Source organism: Macrobrachium nipponense, chromosome 16 (genome assembly GCF_015104395.2).
Source record: "Macrobrachium nipponense isolate FS-2020 chromosome 16, ASM1510439v2, whole genome shotgun sequence".
Taxonomy (NCBI): Eukaryota; Metazoa; Arthropoda; class Malacostraca; order Decapoda; family Palaemonidae; genus Macrobrachium; species Macrobrachium nipponense.
In genome coordinates, this window is record NC_087209.1 from 55,943,415 (window position 1) to 55,963,378 (window position 19,964).

The 19,964-nt window shown below is 40.0% G+C and overlaps 1 protein-coding gene across 5 annotated transcripts in view; it reads right to left on the minus strand.

Moving 5' to 3' along the window:
• Positions 1–17,980: 17,980 nt before the first annotated feature.
• Positions 17,981–19,964, minus strand: part of LOC135195704 (arylsulfatase D-like) — a 134,583-nt gene continuing 132,599 nt past the window's right edge. For 4 of the 5 annotated variants that reach the window (XM_064222105.1, XM_064222103.1, XM_064222104.1 and 1 more), the window contains one exon: positions 17,981–18,966. In XM_064222105.1, the coding sequence (XP_064078175.1) occupies positions 18,804–18,966 (163 nt within the window). In that variant the 3' untranslated portion in view covers positions 17,981–18,803. The remainder of the gene's footprint in view (positions 18,967–19,964) is intronic. The other variant, XR_010310220.1, reaches the window with a different exon arrangement.

Below are 19,964 nucleotides of genomic sequence, written 5' to 3' on the forward strand. Positions count from 1 at the left end.
CAATTATTTTTAAAGATACAGTGCTCACAAACATATTTTTGGAAAGCTAAAACGCAACAGGCAAAACAAATATTTGAGAAATCTTTCTTGGAGCAAGATATATAGGAAAATAAATATACCGAAAAAGAATTATAATAAACCAAAGAACACAAAAACAACAATTGCCGATTACGACTTCAAACTATGTTCAATTTTAATTTCAAGTTATCATCGTGAAGATCTTTTCCTCCTCTTTCAGAATCACTAAATTATTTTACTATTAACAATACTTTTCATCTTGAAAACTAACTCCCAAACAATGTAAACAATGTCGCTGTTGGAAGAAAAAGTCACTTTCAATTAATTCGCAATATTCTATTTGGCTTTATTTTGTCCACAAAAAAGGCATATTGTCGTAAAGTAGATAGTTTGTTCCGCAATGCAACAATAATCACGAAAATATCTTTAAAAATGACTGAGATACCGCTGTTTGAAAATTGCGAATTTCCAAACGCGATCTCGGTGTTATTTGGATATTTGATTTCAAGAAAAATTGTGATAGACCCTTCCTATTGTGAAGGCCTCAGTTTAGAATTACGTTTAGTATTACACTGTTTGCTGTTGTAGTCTGAGCTGAAACAATTGAAACGTTTTCAAGACAACACGAACTGGGGCTTTTTTTGCTGCAGCGGTAGCGTATTTCATACAATTATAAATACAATGATTTTCGTTGCAAAATGAGCACATCACTACACAGGATGTGCTAGATTCTAGTACTTTCTGTTGGGCAGATTGTGATAGGTGTTGTCCCTTTGACAACACATCATCTGAATATTTGATCCGAAAATCTAAAGCTTCAAAAAATTAATCCAAGTTATAGTCGCAGTCCCGCAATCTCATTACACAGAAAGGCTAAGCTCACGTGGGAGTCCAAATGTACCTCATCTGATGTCCAGCCTAGCCTATAGGCTACTGGACTCATAGGCAGGGTCTTACCCCTTATATGGTTTGTTTCAAACAATACCCTTTAATGTGCACGTTGAGGCCCTTTACTTTGGTATTGTATTCTTCTGTGTTTATGTGAAACCGATTCGGTGTCAGGTATTCCCTAAACTCAGTGTTGCATATGGTACGGTTGTTGCAATCTGTTTAACCCTCTCTACGAACCACTTTTAGCCTATCCCAAACCTCTTTCTCGTAGTACCCAGTCATATCGTTTCTCCCCAGGTAAACTAATGTAAGATTGTATCTACGATTCCAGAAGGGTAACTCATATGATTTTAAAATGGAAGTCAGGCCACTAGGGCGTTGGTAAATCTCAATTTCCATACCCTCATTTTGTGGCAGGTGTGCAGGGATTTGCGAGTGCCCTGACAAGATTACACCGAATACCATAGTCACTTGGTGTCTCCTAAGATTCAACAACTTAGACCACCCGGTTCAAAGGACCAAATGTTGCAATTTTCCCACAACAGGGAATGGTTCTCATCTGATGTTGTGGCAGGGTGCTTGACCCCATGCAAAAGTCAAGAGAAAATGGTACGGGTTTTTTTCTATTTTATTACACAAAATAAGGCATTCGTGACGTGACTCTACTATTTACAATATTTACACAACAAAGTTACTAAGCATTACCCAACTAATCAAGTCTCACTTCAAGAGGTGCCAAATGGTCTTTAGGAGACACGTGGACCGACTGTAATACGGAAATGTACAAAAATGAAACCACATGAAAATTACCAACATGAGTCGAGGAACATTACTCAAAAGTTGCAGCTAACCAACGCAACACCACCCAATTGAACAAATTAAGAATGACGAATTAAGTCCCTAACAAAGTAGCACTTATTAGGATAATATATCTGATCATGAATCAGAGGTGCTACGATGCTTCCTACCTCTATGGAACCTCGGAGGAGAAGGAAGACCAGCGGCTCTGATTACCTGTTCAAAAAACTTTTGAGACTACTCCTTTTTGGAATGCAAGGATTCTAAAATTGGTGGATGTTTTTCTCTTTAAACAGTAGTTGCATTTCAAATGATGATACAATAAATGAAATTCTCTCTATTCACACAACTCATGTAAATTCTTAGCAAACATTTTATATAATGAAATTACCTGAGAAAGAAAACTAACACCCCTGCTTCCTGTCGTCTTCTGCCTGGCTAAATCAAGACTGCAGGACGGGCAAAATGGAGCTCATTTCATCATGACAGAAATTTTATGTATTCTACCCCAGGTATAGAAAAGGAGCAGGTATATTTTCCGTATATTTTCAGGTATTGCCCACAGAGTACTACCCTTCCTTTTCAGTGCTGTTAAACCCGCAGCTAAAGAATTGGCAGGTCAGTACTTTCCGATGTGTTAAATGATAGAATCCCATTAAAGGAACTCTAAAGAGGAATGGTGTTCGAACTCTTAAAACTGCGGATTTACAATTATTGAATGGAGCCCGTAGGAAGAGGCATAGAGCTTCACAGAGGAATGATAAAAGGAAGAATAAAACACGGAAAATTATCGAAAGTTCAATATACTCGAAGGAAGGAGAGCGTCGATTTCATGCCAAGTAATGCATCCATAAACTAAGTTTTATCTGACAGGTATATAGCGTTTCGTATCAGCAGCATTGCAGTTCTCTCCTGGACCTATCTAGCATTGTGTTAGAATTGTGTTTTAGAGTGTCTAGACTGGGCACGAATTTATCAGCTGATCAAATTATAACCTTTGGAAACGGAATACGTAACACTTCAAATCTGTATCCACATTTTTTAATGAGAAGTTGGTGGAATCATTTCTGATATTTCATTATCAATCATATATTAACCTGCAAAAAAATATAAAACCCAGTGCAATGACTACATTAGGAAGGAGTGGATTTTTCAATGACGATTATAATGGGACGTTTGGTATAACTAGAGCATTCACAGCTACCTTCCAGAACGTGGCCAGGTGGGAGACAAGTGTCATGGTAACTCTGAAATTGGATGGTATACAAATTGGATGGTATACATACCTACTTCACCTTGCTCCTTGATCTAGTGACTATTGATATGTATTTGCTAGATTCTGCGGATTTTTGAGTCATCTTCGGATATTAATTGTCGTGAAAATTTGGTGCACGAATTTTCCAAGACTTATTTCCACCCCTCCATCTTTTCCCCACTTGCAATGTAAGCTAAATCACTACGTATAAGGCAGATTGACGGCTGCAGTGAAATGGTTCCCTTTTGAATGTACACCTCTCCTCCCTCTTGCTTAATCACTAAATTCTTGTTGTCTTATAAATTATATGAAAAACGAAGGAATGTTTCCTTCTTAAAGAGAATAAATTCTGACTAAAATGACTAACCCAATCCACTCGGGTATAAAACCACCTTTCACAAGATTCTCGGCCGCTCTCTCTTTTAATTAGCGTGGTAGAGTTAACAACTCTTGCGGGTCTTGAACGTTGTGTGAGGGTGTGAGCTTGAGCATGGAGGGCGGCGATTGACCAGAATTGCACATAGTAAGTATCGTTCATTTTTGTAGCCATCGTTGGGCTTATTAAATTTGATCATTACTGAACATGTTTAGATTCTTCTAAGAAATGTATTGGCATTTGTTTCGTTAAAAAGTGTAACTTGATTTTTTTAAATTCTCAGTGTCTTTGAGTGGTTGCGTGGCCACATAGAATTTGCCCAAGTTTAGGGTGCTGAGGCACTTAAGTCACGTTTATTTACTTTGCTTTGTTATTTTAAATGAAGAGTTTAGTTTTGTAATAAAAATCGTTAAAATCAGACGTGTTTACCTATCGAATTATCCTTGTGTACGGCCTGGAACCTGTCCGTTAAGGTAGGGCTATCAGCCGCATAACATCTGGCACGAACCTAGTGAAAGTCGCTATAACATTCGCGACATCAATAATATAGGTCACTGGGTATGTTTCTACGCTGAAAGGTCACCCAGAAATTTGATTATCTTCTTTGACAGTTACGCTATCAAGCCTGAAATTTATTCGCGAGGATTTTCCAGATTTTTACGTAATCATTCTGAATATACCGTTTGCAAAGATAAAAGACAAATACAACCGGATCTTTCGTACAAGTGCGGACTTTACATTCTGTTTTGTACACTGGACCAGTCGCCGTGGAATGATGAATATAGTATTGAGAACGAAAGAAGTTTTTTCCGTTTACAGTCATGATCGATGGGTAACGAGATACTATTTCAAATATTTAAAAAAGACGGAATGTTCAGATTGGAAGTCAGGTAGTAAAAGAGCTATAACTTATAACGAATGTTTAAAACTGTGGGGATAGACGGGGGATAACTATGACATTCTATATCCTATTTTTCAAGCTTTGATCAGGCTAACTGTCAGCTCTCACGTGAAAGGTAAATACAATTGGATTACTTCTTTTTTTTATGAGCACAGAACAGTATTGTTCCAATGCTTCACATATCCTTCATAAATATTCTTCAAATAGCATATTATTTCGAAATGAATACACTTCAAATATCTGTTCCAGGGTGTGTTGAATAACGACCATGCTGCAACATCAGTGAAGTCGGGGATGGCTGGATATGATAAGTTCGGGAGTGAGTGATTTCCGGGAATTTTGGTTGAATGTTCTGAATAGGATGCCACGGGTGGGAAGTATAATCGTTGAATGTGGAAGCACCATCATGAAATGTACACCCATCTTCCAATGTGTTATATTTCGCTCTTCTGCTGTACGTTGATGACATCAATACAAATCTTGTTATAACAAATATATAAATATATATATATATATATATATATATATATATATATTTATATATATATATATATATATATATATAATCATATTTTATAATATATATATATATAATACTATATATATAATATATATATACTATTATACATTATATATATATATATATATATAGATATATATATATACATATAATAATATATATATATATATATATATATAAATATATAGATTATATATATTATAACATTATATTATATATCATATAATATATATTATATCTATATATATAATATATATATTACTATATTATTCCCTTCCCATCGGGGACATAAGCGAGTGATTTCTTCACGCGTTGGAATGTACATACTCGCTCTCGAGCGCGAGATGAAGGTGTTTGTGCTTTATCAAACTCTTTGCAGTTCTGAAGTAAAATTCTTATCGAGGATAACGAAGACACTGGTGTCAAGGAAGCAGAGAGAGAGAAAGAAATTTGAGATACAGGATGTCACAAGACACTGTGGAGAAGAGGGCTTGAGAGAGAAGGAATGCCCGTGATTATGAATCACCTCCTTACAATACCAACTCCTATCAATGACTAGAAGAAACATCGAAAGAGGAATATGAGAAGATAGAGTGTGTACCAAAGTCTCATGGTGACTCAGCGCTCAAGACAGTGGTAGAGAAGACAAAGAGGAAGAGAGAGAGAAATATGTACGGTTGAGGAGTGGATATTCACGTACAAGAAAAAAAGGAAAAAAACAGAAGTAAGGAAGAATACATAATAAGTATATAAGGAAGAATGAAAAACACTAAGGCTGGGGTCAAACATTGGTGATTTCACACCGCGCATGTTATAACGACTGCTTTACAACTGAATTATGAACTATTAATGCTGAGGTCACAATTTACATATCAAAGCATGCACGGCCACGCATGAGTGGAGATTGGTAGTTGGCCACAGCTTACGTCAGTTTTGAAATGTTCAAAACAAGTCATGGGTGGTTACGCCAAATGTCTCCTGACGTAGCTCCAGGCATTGCATGTGGGACCTACGGTGACTGTTGCGAGGTAGGCGCCAGGGTCACCAGCATTGTTCGCCACCACCCTGTACATCGTGGCAACGCTGTAGCGTGTTATAAAAGGTCAGGTCGGCGCCCTCAGGTCAGCTGTTGTTTCCGTTTCTGAGACCAGCAGTCTCCTCCAAGTACTCTCCACAACGCCCTTCAAGATGCCAAACCTCACAAAACGACCAAGGAAGGGATCATCAACGTCACTTCTTGCAGGACCTTCTTTCGGTCTGGAGAAAAGTCCTACAGCCACTCTTGCAGACACTCAGGTCGCGGGAAATGTCATCTTCCACCTATAGGAGTCGGAGTTGGATGAGATACAGAGTGATGACAGCGACACAGAAACTCTCCATGAAGCTACCCGCATTGACAACGGACAGAACATTCCCTTGATCGAGACGGAGGACAGCCAAGACGTCAAGGACAACGTGTCACCAGGGCATTAGAAGAACCTCTGTGTCATCCTGTTGGATGAAAATGAGAGGCTGGTGGGTGAGTGGCTCAAGCACGAGGCCCAATTCATATACAACAAGTGGATGGCTGCCTACAAGGACTAAGCCAAGGTGTGGAAGGCCTTTGATGACACGGGCAAGTCACTTAGGCCACCAGTGACTGGCAACGAGCTCCGGACGTGGTTCACGTCCCTCAGGAGCTGCTTCGGATGCCCCACTACTGAGAAGAGTGGCCAAGGGTCGAGCAGACGACTGATGGACTGGGAGAAGTGGATATTGAACAAATTCCACTTCCTCAAGCCCCACATCATCCGTCAGAAGAAGCCCAAGATGTTGGGACTACCAATGGTATGTATGTATATTATAATGTCTGTCTTAATTTTTTTTTAGTTGTTGAAAATATACAATATTTTACAGTACATGCAGAATTCTACCAAATTGAATTTACAACCTGGATTTTCAGAATGCAATATTTTTACATTCTCTCTTACATGTTCCATCACTTTACAGTCTGCTCTGTTTACAGGCCGGATATTTTGTACCCTACAGCCCCACAACGGTGGGTGTGATAACGAAGTGACATTGACGTACATAGAACGTTACACTATCAGAGTAAGTTCCAGGTAGGTATCCGACCTTGCTTGCGTTGCGCGTACATTTGCGGCGCAATTTACGGTGCTGGCTTTACGTCCATCAGCCCGTGTCCTGTTTACCAGCTGTTCCAGGTCATTTCACCAAGATGATGGCCACGATCCACATACGTGGGCATGCGCCGTTGTGATACGTGAATGTGTGACCCCAGCATTACGCTCAAATCTCCATGTGCCGTCACACAGTCCCCGACTAGTCCTTGAGTTTGCCAACGTTCGCCGAGTGATTGCAGATGTCCAAAGCTGCATTGGGTATATACGGTCGATCCGCGACAAATGTCAAAAAGCGCCATGTCATGCTGACGTACGAGAGTGGCCTTATGCCCTTCCGACATACGTGAATAAGTCTTCATGTGCTTACGGCAGATGCGGGTTGCAATTCCCAGTGTGGGAGGGGGCATGCGCAGCATGGTGCGCAGTTCACAGGCACTATTCATTAGACATATCTGCCTTTGATGAACATATATTTGTGATACAAGATTTTCAATATTTTATATTTTCTAAGAACTTCTCATGTACTTGAATAACACAAATCTACCTTATGGAAATATATATAGTAACAATATCAATATCTCTTACAAGTAACTTTTATTCAGGACTTCCACTAAATTCTCTCTTTAGAAACTATATGTCAGTGACTTCATTACAATCTGTACAAGTTACTGTTCAGTCTAATAAATGAAAAAGCACATTCTATTTACATTAAAAATATCAATTTTGATTACCAGTATTCTTGGTATACTTTGAGTGTGTTATATATGGAGAAATATGACACTGAATTAAAACTCACAACAAAATATGTTGGGCAATACTATAAATATGCTGCAATTTCACAATTTATTTGGATATTTACAAAGTTATTTAGATTTAATTTTAGAAAGTATGTACAGGAATTTTATATTGCTTTCGTCTTTAATCATGCCATTGAATTTTGCCAAGGAACGGAGCCTGCAGGGGAGTTTACATAATCACGAAGGTGATCACGTTGAGCCCTGTCAATCAGGGATGCTCCCAGGCAGGTTGGGAAAGTAAGGATTGGTAACATTTCTTCAGATCTCCAATGACCAGGTAGGACCTCATGTATTACCGAGTCTTCTTGATCTGCATCAGTGGTGGCACTAGGATTTCTTGTTAAAATAAAGTTGTTCAATACACAAAGGACTAACACAAAGGCCTCGGCACAATCATGCCAAAGTTGAATGGGGGAGTGAAACACTGAATCTGTGGGAGACAACTGGAAAATATTAATTTAATCATTACATGGTAAACAAAAAGTTTTTTATGTTAAATACCTATTATTATGTTCAAAAATGGTATTCAAAGGGTATTTTATATAAATACGCTTTTAAAAAGCAGACAGAATAAAAATTAATGTAATAGTTGTGAACAATATCTACCTGTTTGCTAGTATGCCAAAGCTCAGCCGGTAATTCTAGATGTGCTCATGTTCTGTTAGACTTAGTGCAGGGTATGACTTCATCATATACTTTTTTAGAGCAAAAGCGCCATCACCAATGAAGAAATAGGCAACTAGGGGTTTGTCTTCACTTTCGTTTGGCAATCTAATCAGGGGCAGGCAGATTAGCTTCATTTCCATAAAGCATTCGGCAGAGCTGTGTCTTCGAATACACACCGGCATCACATTCTGACCCTGCTCCGAGGGTATATGGGATATTCCAATGTTCTTCAAACCCGCAGGCTACCAACTTCCATTCCTCTGTGGTCGTGGGCAACTGAATCACCTCATCTCCAAACGCAGCAACTATGGCCCTACAGGTCGCAGCACAATACCGCTGATTGTGTTGTGGGCTACTTGGAATTGGAAGGACAGGCTCTTGTAGGAATCTCCAGTTGCAAAGAAACGTAGGGTAACTGCAACATGCAGGCATGATGGAATGGGTCTTCTCAGGAATGTGAAGGTCTTCATGATCTAGGGCATGACCCGTTCGACAATTTCATTAAAAAGGTCCTCTGTAATTTTTGTAAAGTTGTGGTACAGTCCTACCGTTTCATTTATCAATTCTCTCATTAGATTGACGTAATAACCTTTCTCCTCTCTTCTTTGTAAGTATGGTCCCATCCAGCATCTCCCTTCTTCTTCTTCTTCTTCTTCTTCTCTTTCTTTTGGTCCTGCAGACACTTCAGCAGTCTTAACTGCAAGAGGGAATAATAAAAATTCGCCATGGTGTGATGGTAATTGCTTTATAGCAAAGGGAGATAAAGGAAAGGCGAACGCATTTTCGAGAAGTTCGGCAGCAAGGAGGCTTTCGCGCCCGTGTTGGAGGCGCCTGTTCTCGCCGCTCGCGGCTTTTCTGGAATCGTCGGGTGTGTTGTGGAGTGCAACACACGCCTAAGTGGCGGGAGAAATGCCGCGATTTCTGATGCAATACCTCGTCTAGATTCATCTAAGAAATTCTAGCAATCTCGGGAACCTGTGACGCTCGCCGTAGGCTCCACCCCCAGGATGCCGTATAAATACGACGGAGGAAGTAGGAGCAGACAGTGATCGTAAGAGAAAGAGATCGTAAAAGAGAGAGATCACCAGTTAGTAAGAGCCACAGATCAGATTTTCAGTGAGAGATCAGCAGCAGTGATCGTCAGAGAGAGACGAAGGAACCGACGAAGTATCAATCAAAAGAAGAGTTGTTCGAGCTGGTTGGATATTGGTCTAGTCGTCTTCAGGAGTGGACGGCCGTGTTTTCTCGACGTCGAGCAGACTTCAGAGACGAAAAGGTCCTGCTACAGGTTTTGGGGAGTTCCTGCCATTCAAGTAGACTAGTTTCTGCAATACGGAGTCAAGAGGACGACTGCAATTGCCGCTCTACATTTATGAAGCCAGCGCGTCGAATTGCCAAATTGACTAGCAAGTATTTGAATTGCCTCACTGTTCCCCCAGTTCATGCAATGTAAGATTCTACCTTTTTTATGTAAATAGGAGATACCATTCTGCATTTACCTTTGTTAGTAAGCTTGTAAATAAACCTTTGTTGTGTTAGTGTTTCTTTCTATATTCGTATCCCCAGTTTCAACTGTTGGTGTTGAAAATTTTTTTTTTTTATTATTTCATACCAAACCTGAAGCGGACCTCTCTCAGAGGCCGTAACATTGTGTCGACCCTTGCCAGGATATTTCATCACCGTAACATTGTCTCTGAGATCTCAGAGGCCGTAAGATTGTGGCGACCTTGCCTAGGCTATCAACGCTTTAACAGTTTGTAACAGGGAGAATGTTTAAAAGAAAGAAAGAGAAAAGTATGAGAGAGAGAGAGAAGTAATAAAAATGCAGCAAGAGAGAGAAATGTTGTTAATGCAGCAGGAAGAAAGAGAAAAAGTACATATGCAGGAGCAGGAGGAGAGAGAGAAAGAACGCATGCATGAGCAGGAAGAGAGAAAGAAAGAGCGTATGCATGAGTTGGAAATCACTCAGTTAAGACAAAGCACTCTTAACAGTCAGTCAGGCCAGAAAGAAAACAAAACTGATAGGTTAGGTATGAGTGCAGTGTTAAAATTAGTACCAAAGTTCGATGAGGAAGATGTTACGACATATTTCATGTGTTTTGAGAAGTTGATGGAACGAGTAGGTTCTCCTAAAGAAACGTGGACTTTATATTTGCAGTCAGTTTTGAGTGGTAGGGCACTTACTGTGAATAGTTGCATGTCTAAGGAGGAATGTGATAATTACGATATCGTGAAAGAAACTGTTCTTAGCGCATATAGGTTAGTACCGGAGGCGTACCGTAAGAAATTTAGAAATTTGAGAAAGGATGAAAATATTACGTATGTAGAATACGGTAAGAAGTTAGATAGGCTGTTTTTTTATTGGTTAACTTCTGCTAAGGTTGAGGATTTTGACGGTTTGAAGAACTTAGTGTTGTTAGAAAACTTCAAGGATAGCGTATCTCTGAGATTAAACTTTATATAGAGGATAGGCGAGAATCTTTTGCAGGAGCAACTAGGTTAGCTGACGAATATAGTCTAACTCATAATTTGAGTGTTATTAAGAAACGAAATGATCCTTCGTCTGGTAGAGTGCAAAGCAGTAAAGGTTTCAGTCCTAGTAATAGCAATGCGAGTAAAAGTGACTATTCCTGTTATACATGCGGAAAACCTGGTCATACGTCTAAGGTTTGTAAGAGTAGAATGACATATAGTGGCTCAGAATTAACTTGTTTCCGATGTAATGGGAAAGGGCATTTAGCGAGGAATTGTGCAGTAGAAAAGAAGGACGGTAAGAAACCAGTGTCTCTAGTTAACCTTTCGTCAAGTAGGAATGATGTGATGAGAGAAACTAGGAAAATTTTTGGTGAATTTCTGTCGGAAGGCATAGTTTCCTCTTGGAGGAGTATATTCGAGAGAAGTAGTCTTGCTTCGAGACACAGGTGCAGCTGTCTCACTGATAAGGGGTGAGCGTGTGCCAAACAGGGAAGAAATCAATATGGAAGAGAAAGTCATGTTAGGTGGATTTCCTAACACTTGTGTTCTTTGTCCTTTGTTGAAGTTGAATTTAGAAAGTCAGGTAGTGTCAGGAGAAGTAAAACTTGCCGTTGTAGACAGTTTGCCCGTTGAAGGCGTTGACATTATTGTCGGTAACGACTTAGCTTTATCCAAGAATGTGAATCCTGTTGTGAGGAATATTCCAGTGCCTGAAATGGTAGTAACTAGGTCGGGTTTAGATACAGACGTAGACTACGGTCATAATTTGTTCGTGGATTCGAACGAGAGTGAGTTCGTGGATTCGAACGTGAGTGAGTTCGTGGATTCGAACGTGAGTAAGTTCGTGGATTCAAACGAGTGTGATAGAGGTAGCGAGGTTGATCTTGGCATGAGTGTGGCTGAGAGACCTAACTCTATCGTGGACAGTGATAGCCAAATTGAAGGTATAGCTGTCGGAAGTAACGTAGTAAATGTACAGGTATCTAGCCCTAGTTACGGTGATGAATTACGCTCTAACGTTTTGGATAAGGATGAGCTAGTCAAGTTGCAGAGAGAGGATGAGACACTAACCCGAATTTTTGAATGTGAGCTGGATGATGATCTCGATGATGTGTGTAAGGAAACTTTTTGTTTAAAGGACGAAGTTTTGTGTCATGTTTGTCCTAAGTCTGGTAGTGAAGGGGGAATCACAGAAGAATTCGTAGTTTCTAGGAAGCTTCATGAATTAATTTTGAAGTTAGCACATGATGAGCAAGGACATTTAGGAGTAAATAAAACTTTCAAGTGTATTAGTAGGGCGTACTTTTGGCCTAAAATGAAAAATGACGTGAAGAGGTATGCTTTAAGCTGTCTTGAATATCAAATTGCTGGGAAACCGATTCAAGTAATCCCCAGAGTTCTGTTGTGTAATATTCCTTCAGTAGACGAATCTTTTGAAAATGTATTTATGAATATGTTCGGAACTTTGCCTAGAAGTAAGGGTAGAGATGATTGCATACTAATCTTGAGTATTATAAAAACAATCTAAGGGATGTTTGGCAGCTTGCGGAGGAGAACGGAAGCGCTTGGCACTTAGCGAAAGAAAACCCGAACGGAAGTCAAGGGGAACCTAAAGAAAGACCTGATCTTAGAGCAAGAGAGAGAAGTTTGTGTGTAAGAGATAAAGTTTTAGTACTAGTCTCGAGAGAAAATCCCTTTTTACCTTATAAGTTTGAAGGTCCTTGTTCAGTGTTACAGGAGAGGGGAAGTATACATTATAGAATTAATGTGGGTAAGAGTAGAGCAAAGGCAATGAATGTAAATTTGTTTCAGAATTATAAACAACGCCCCGTGCCGTGGCCTCCGCCCGTGTAACAGTGTTACTGAGCGAGATTAGTTTTGAGAAAAAAACACAAGAGGTGTTTTAGTATTTATAAGTTGTAATCAGAGTTCAGAAAACGGAAATAGTAATGAGAAGGATAAAGTTATAGCAGATTTCCTCTCTAGTTTTTTCAGAATGAGTAGCCTAATGACCGTTTTCTGTTTTGGCACGAGTGGTTGTGTGAATAAAGAAGTATTAAAGCTTTATGCAGAATTGTTTCCCCGCTGTTTAACTCTTGTTCCGCTAGAAAAAAATAAAATCAGTTGATTTAATTTTTTTTCTCTTTTGGGGGGGCATGTGATGGTAATTGCTTTATAGCAAAGAGAGATAAAGGAAAGGAGAACGCATTTTCGAGAAGTTCGGCAGCAAGGAGGCTTTCGTGCCCGTGTTGGAGGCGCCTGTTCTCGCCGCTCGCGGCTTTTCTGGAATCGTCGGGCGTGTTGTGGAATGCAACACACGCCTAAGTGGCGGGAGAAATGCCACGATTTCTGATGCAATACCTCGTCTAGATTCATCTAAGAAATTCTAGCAATCTCAGGAACCTGTGACGATCGCCGTAGGCTCCGCCCCCAGGATGCCGTATAAATACGACGGAGGAAGTAGGAGCAGACAGTGATCGTAAGAGGAAGAGATCGTAAAAGAGAGAGATCACCAGTTAGTAAGAGCCACAGATCAGATTATCAGTGAGAGATCAGCAGCAGTGATCGTCAGAGAGAGACGAAGGAACCGACGAAGTATCAATCAAAGAAGAGTTGTTAGAGTTGGTTGGATATTGGTCTAGTTGTCTTCAGGAGTGGACAGCCGTGTTTTCTCGACGCCGAGCAGACTTCAGAGACGAAAAGGTCCTGTTACAGGTTTTGGGGAGTTCTTGCCATTCAAGTAGACTAGTTTCTGCAATACGGAGTCAAGAGGATGACTGCAATTGCCGCTCTACATTTATGAAGCCAGCGCGTCGAATTGCCAAATTGACTAGCAAGTATTTGAATTGCCTCACTGTTCCCCCAGTTCATACAGTGTAAGATTCTACCTTTTTTATGTAAATAGGAGATACCATTCTTCATTTACCTTTGTTAGTAAGCTTGTAAATAAACCTTTGTTGTGCTAGTGTTTCTTTCTATATTCGTATCCCCAGTTTCAACTGTTGGTGTTGAAAATTTTTTTTTATTTATTATTTCATACCAAACCTGAAGCGGACCTCTCTCAGAGGCCGTAACATTGTGTCGACCCTTGCCAGGATATTTCGACACTGTAACATTGTCTCTGAGATCTCAGAGGCCGTAAGACATGGCCAGTGCTAAATTAGGGTGATGGAAGTTGTCAACAATCAGGTTGACAAATTGCCGGTCCTGAGGGTCCATCTTGTTCCTCTGTCTGAGTCTGGAGTGGGAATGATGGTTGAATTCCAACCACCTCTTCAAATACCCTCTCCAACCCGTTCACGACACAGCTGTGTACGTCCCCATGCCCTTGTGTATGTTGGCATGTGCCATTAGGTACATCAGGAATAAGTCTTAATGCCTTCGTGACAGTCGCAAGTGCTAGAAGAACATTGGCGACATAAATGTACGACTGAGTATGTCGGCAATTTCACCTCCGACGGACGCACAGATGTTGCAATTGTACATTGCGTAGGTCGTGCTGAGGTTGCAATCAGCTGATTTATTTTTTTTTTTTTTTTTTTGTAGCCTGTGACCCGCGACTGACGGCAAACCGAGCCATTATAACATGTACTGTGTAAAGTCGCCGATGTTTGACCCCACCTTAAGGGTAAAGGAGAGACTATGATAGTCACAACAATTATGCTGTATGTACAAGGATTTAGATTACAATGATAAGGGGGAGATAAGTGAAAACACCTCATGTATGTAGATGAACAAAAAAAAAACTCATGTGGTGACTGTCCCTTTTATCCAGGTATTACTGTACTGACTGTCCCTTTTATCCAAGTAATACTGTGGTAACTGTCCATTTTATCCAGACATTAGTGTGGTGACTGCTCCCCAGGTATTACTGTGGCTATTGTCCCATTTATCCTAGCATTACTGTGCTCTCTGTCCCTTTCATCCAGGCATTACTGTACTGACTATCCATTTTACCCATGAATAACTGTGGTGACTGCCCATTTTATCCAGATGTTATTGCAGTGACTGTTCTATTTATACAGGTATTACTGTGGAGGCTGTCACAGTTATCCATGTATTACTGTGCTGGCTGCCCTTTTTATGTAGGTGGTATTAATATGCTGACTGTTCTTTCCATCCAAGTATTACTGCGATGTCTGTTTTCATGGTCACTTTTCCACTACTAGTTCATAAACCAAATAAGAAAAAGTGGAATGGACTGATGTTCTGCAATAACCTAAAGACGAGGGAGCAAAAGAAATACTGAAATAGCTTATACCTACTTTATTATACATTAAGGTTATATACAGTAATTACAATGAGCCCAGATTTTAGAAAGCACAGACATCATAAATGATAATTAATGTAAATTACGCATTAAAATTCAAAAGTTCGACAAAATGATAAATATTTAGCAGAATAATCTAAAAAAATAAACTCACACACAGCAGCAATAAATAAAACAATAAGTAATTCATCAATAATACACTTTTATTACAATAATATTAAGAGCCATTCTCTCGCTCCTCACCAAATAACAATAAGAGCTAATACTTGCTCAACACTGATACATAACCAGGTAATGACCCATCATACACAAAGTGAGATGAACCATAATTACTCAAGAGCCATACACTGCTCCTCCCACATATCTAAATAAAATAACAATATCATAAACAGTCACAATCCACGATCCTCGAGGATGACCATCGTACACTGTACAGTAACGACCACGACAGTGTCGATGTGACTGCCATTTCGCTGTCCCACAAGATTATGTCTTCAAAACTGGTAACCATGGTTTGTTCACCATCTCGATCTCGGGAGCTGTGTTGACATCGGGTGACCCACACCTGCTGTATCAGGACCATCACCATCAACTAGGTGATACTTGGAAAACTGCTGCTGCTCGTTCTCGACTGCAACACGAGAATTTGTCAATCTGCCTTCCAAAACCTGACTGAGGAAGACAAACACAAAGAGACGAACGTCACCTTGCCACTTCACACAAAACACAGGAGTGCAGGTCAACAACTGAAACAAGGCTGTTTCAGATTAACAACTGAAAAGCTAGCACTGACTATTTTATCCACGTATTACTGTGCTGACTGTCCATTTTATCCATGTATTGATGCTCTGACTGTCCCTTGTATCTAGTATTACTGTGGTGACTGTCCATTTTATCTAGATATTACTGTGGAGACTGTCTTTTTTTACCCCTATTAAACCTAAACACATCCCTTGCTAAACCTAAATACACTCCCTGTTAAACCTAAACACATTCCACTAAACCTAAACACATCCCACTAAACCTAAACACATCCCACTAAACCTAAACACATCCCACTAAACCTTAACACTCACACCAACTAAACCTACACAACCCACCCACCCCCCAACCCTAAAAACAGACTCTGATGTAGAATTATTAATCACTGGGAAAATAAGCATTTTGAATTATATATTTCTATGGTATCAAGTACATGCAATGAGGAATGATTAACCTTTAGAGTTTATTTACCACAAAAGTTACAAAGGGGAAGGGGAAGGGGGATGGTATAAAGGAAGGGGAAGGTGGTACAGATTTTAAACCTACCTTATTATGTATGGTGTGTCAAATGATGGCCATGTGCCATCATTTGACACAATTTTGTCCAGATCAGACAATCAGTTACCACATAAGTTACAAAGGGATGGGGGAAGTGGAGAGAGGAAGGAGAGGTTGAGTCAAATGGTGGCCGCATGCCAAATCTTGTCTAGATAGGTCAAGCGGTTACCACATAAGTTACAAAGGGAAGGGGAATGGGTACAGGTTTGAAATCTAGCCTGCTATCTAAGTTGGGTCAAACGATGGCCATACACCAAAGTTTGTCTAGATCCGTTGAGCGGTTACTACAGACATTGCACAGGGAAGGGGGATGAGGGAAGGGGAAGTGGGTATGGGTTTGAAATCTATCCAGTTATCTAAAATGGGTCAAATGATGCCCATGTAACAAATATTGTCTAGATTGGTCAAGCAGATACCACATAAGTTACAAAGGAAAGGGGGATGTGGGAAGGGGAAGGGGAAACGGTTATGGGTTTGAAATCTACCCAATTATCTAAAATGGGTCAAATGATGCCCATGTGTCAAATTTTGTCAAGATTAGTCAAGCAGTCAAATGAGGATGGGGAAGGGGAAGGAGGCAAGGATTGGAAACCTACCCTATTATCTAAGTGGGTCAAATGATGGCCATGTCCCAAATTTTGCTTAGATCAGTCAAAGTGCAGATTTTTATAGTTCACAAACATGCAGAGTACAGTAATAATATGGAAGGCTCAAAAGAGGAGATTTTTCATTACCAAGCTTTCAGAGACTGTCTGCCTTCATCTTCAAAGGCAGGCAGTCTCTGAAAGCTTGATATATATATATATATATATATATATATATATATATATATATATATATATATATGCATATGTGTGTGTGTGTGCTCGCGTGTGTGTGCGTCTATATATATTATATATATATATATATATATATATATATATATGTAATATATATATATATATATATATATATATATATACATATATAATCATTATTCATGTAATTTAGCATATAAAACCAATCGCACGGGTGTTTTATGCAATTCAGGGCTTAAGACACGGTAAAGAGGAGTTGGCGTGGTTGGCCAACACAATAAAGTGATCTAGAAAATAAATAGGATAAAAAAAAATCTCAAGGTGAAATGATCATTAGAGAAGTTGGACAGAAAGATGGAGGAAAAGACAAAGAATGAAAGTAAAAGGCTAAAAATTGGATGCAGTTTGGTGCCGTAGTGTCACTGCTGACACCCTTTAGTAATGCCTACAGTATACCTCATAAAAGAATAGTATGACCACCTACTTTCTCCTTCGACTTTGACTCCCAACTAAACGGTGAGTGGCAAGTGGGAATCCGAGCCCAGGCTGAAATATCCAGCTTCGTCCTCGACACAGAAACTTTCATGCCCTTTAAATCTATATTCCTTTTCTTTGCTGCCTTTCTGTGCATGTGCATGTGTGTGTGTGTGCGCATGGCTTCCTTTGTGTGTGTGTAGGTGTGTCCATCCTCCCACCCCCACCTCCCCTCCCTTTTCCCCTCCCCCTCACCTCCCGACTCCCCTCCTATTTCCCTTTTCATCCCTCCCCTCTCCCTTACCATCCCCTCCCCCTCCCCCTCACCCTACAGCCTTACAGCCTAGACCAAGATATGGTCAGTTGTTCGTATGTGACCTGCATGTAAACAGGGTTAGTGCTGCCAATAGATTTTTGTTGACTGTTATTTGTAGTGTTAATTTGGCTGTAGGTATGGAAATGGGTATTGGTTTTGTATGGATATGTTATGGATTTGGGTATGGGAATGGTATGGTATACGTATGGATACGGGTATGGAATGGTTATGGGTATGGGTATGGTAAGGATATGGGTATGGGTATTGGTACCGGTAAGGGTATAGTAGGTATGGGTATGGTATAGATATGGATATGGTACGGGTATAGTAGGTATGGGTATGGTATAGATATGGATATGGTACGGGTATGGGTATGGTATAGATATGGATATGGTATGGGTATGGGTGGTACAGATATTGGTATGGGTATGGAACAGATATGGGTATGGGTATGGGTATGAAGCAGATATAGATATGGGTATGGGTATGGTACGCAAATGGGAACTAGCAAATGTGAGCATTGGCAATCATCTGCTAGTGTTACCATTAAATTTCTACTTCTTTAGTTGTTTATCTCGAGATGTTAATCTTGATGGAGTAGTATGATTTAGCGAGTAGAAACCCCTTTGATGAAACCAAAAATAAAAAGGTTATGAATGCTACATAAGAGAGAGAGAGGGGGGGGGGTGTCAGTGGAGTTTTCATGTGTAATTTACTACAAATATAACAAATGTCATACCAACCAAAATATCTTAATATAAAAAAGTTTTTATGACCAGATGATAAGAAAGATCATTTCCAACAGTTCACTTTTGAAATTCAATTTTTTGGGTGCAGGCTAAACAAAAAGGTTGTCTCCAGAGTGCGAGAACTGTGTCTGATTTTTTGCGGAATTGTGAAGGTGGGTAATGGACACTCTCCTGCCATCTGTCCAGGTAATCCAGCAGGTATGCCACCACTTCACTGTATCTGAAAAGGAGGTATTATTATTATTATTATTATTATTATTATTATTATTATTATTATTATTATTATTATTATTGTACTTAGGAACCAGACCCTCTCTCAAGCATACTTTATTAAAAGTAATGGCTACTTCAGCAGCGTTACACTTGTAGAGATTCTTCTCTATTTTCCGAATAGCGGCTTTTTCCGTGCTACTTAGACAGGCTAGTAGAGTGCCTATGGAGGTCATGATCAAATACAGAGTCAAAATTGGTGTATATATTTTAATTTTACAGTTAAACTATGATACCATAGTTATCAAAGTCATTAACGATATATATATATATATATAGATATATATATATATATATATATATAGATATAATATATATATATATACTTATATATATATCTTGAATCAAGCGAGCTTTTGTCTGGAGCTGCCAGATATCCTCGGGCTGGGAAGCTGAGGGTGGACTGATCTTGAAGCGGTGTCCATCCTCGTTTATATTTGGAGTTGACAGCAGGGGGTCTGCCCCATGCTGATCTGCTATTGGCTGGTGGTGGTAGGTCTTCGTTTTCATTGGTGGCTTAAACCGGGTCTCAAGCCACTTTCCACGCGTTGATGGTTGCGATGCTGTAAGTCCTGCAGCCGCCTTGACCTCCTTAGCGGCGCAGTTAAATTGATGGGCGTTTCGCTACGCTGCAGGACATCACGGCTAACTTGATTATGGTTGGCTGCAGGAGTATCTCGTTCGGGGGCGTTGTCTTCTGTGGAGTTGTCGTGCTTGGTGGTGTCATTGTTGGTGGCAGGTCTTCTCATACTCGTAGGGAGGAGAAATTCTTCCTGCGTCGTATTTAGTGTAGGTTTTACTTGCTGGAAGAGAAGTGCCTCCTGCAGGCGTAACCGATGGGCATCAGGGGCCTTCCCGATGATCTTCGTGTTTTGGATGATCACATCCCGGGAGATGGCCTCTTGATGTTTGGTGCGGGTGTGATTATTGATAGCCCCCTCTTGGGCG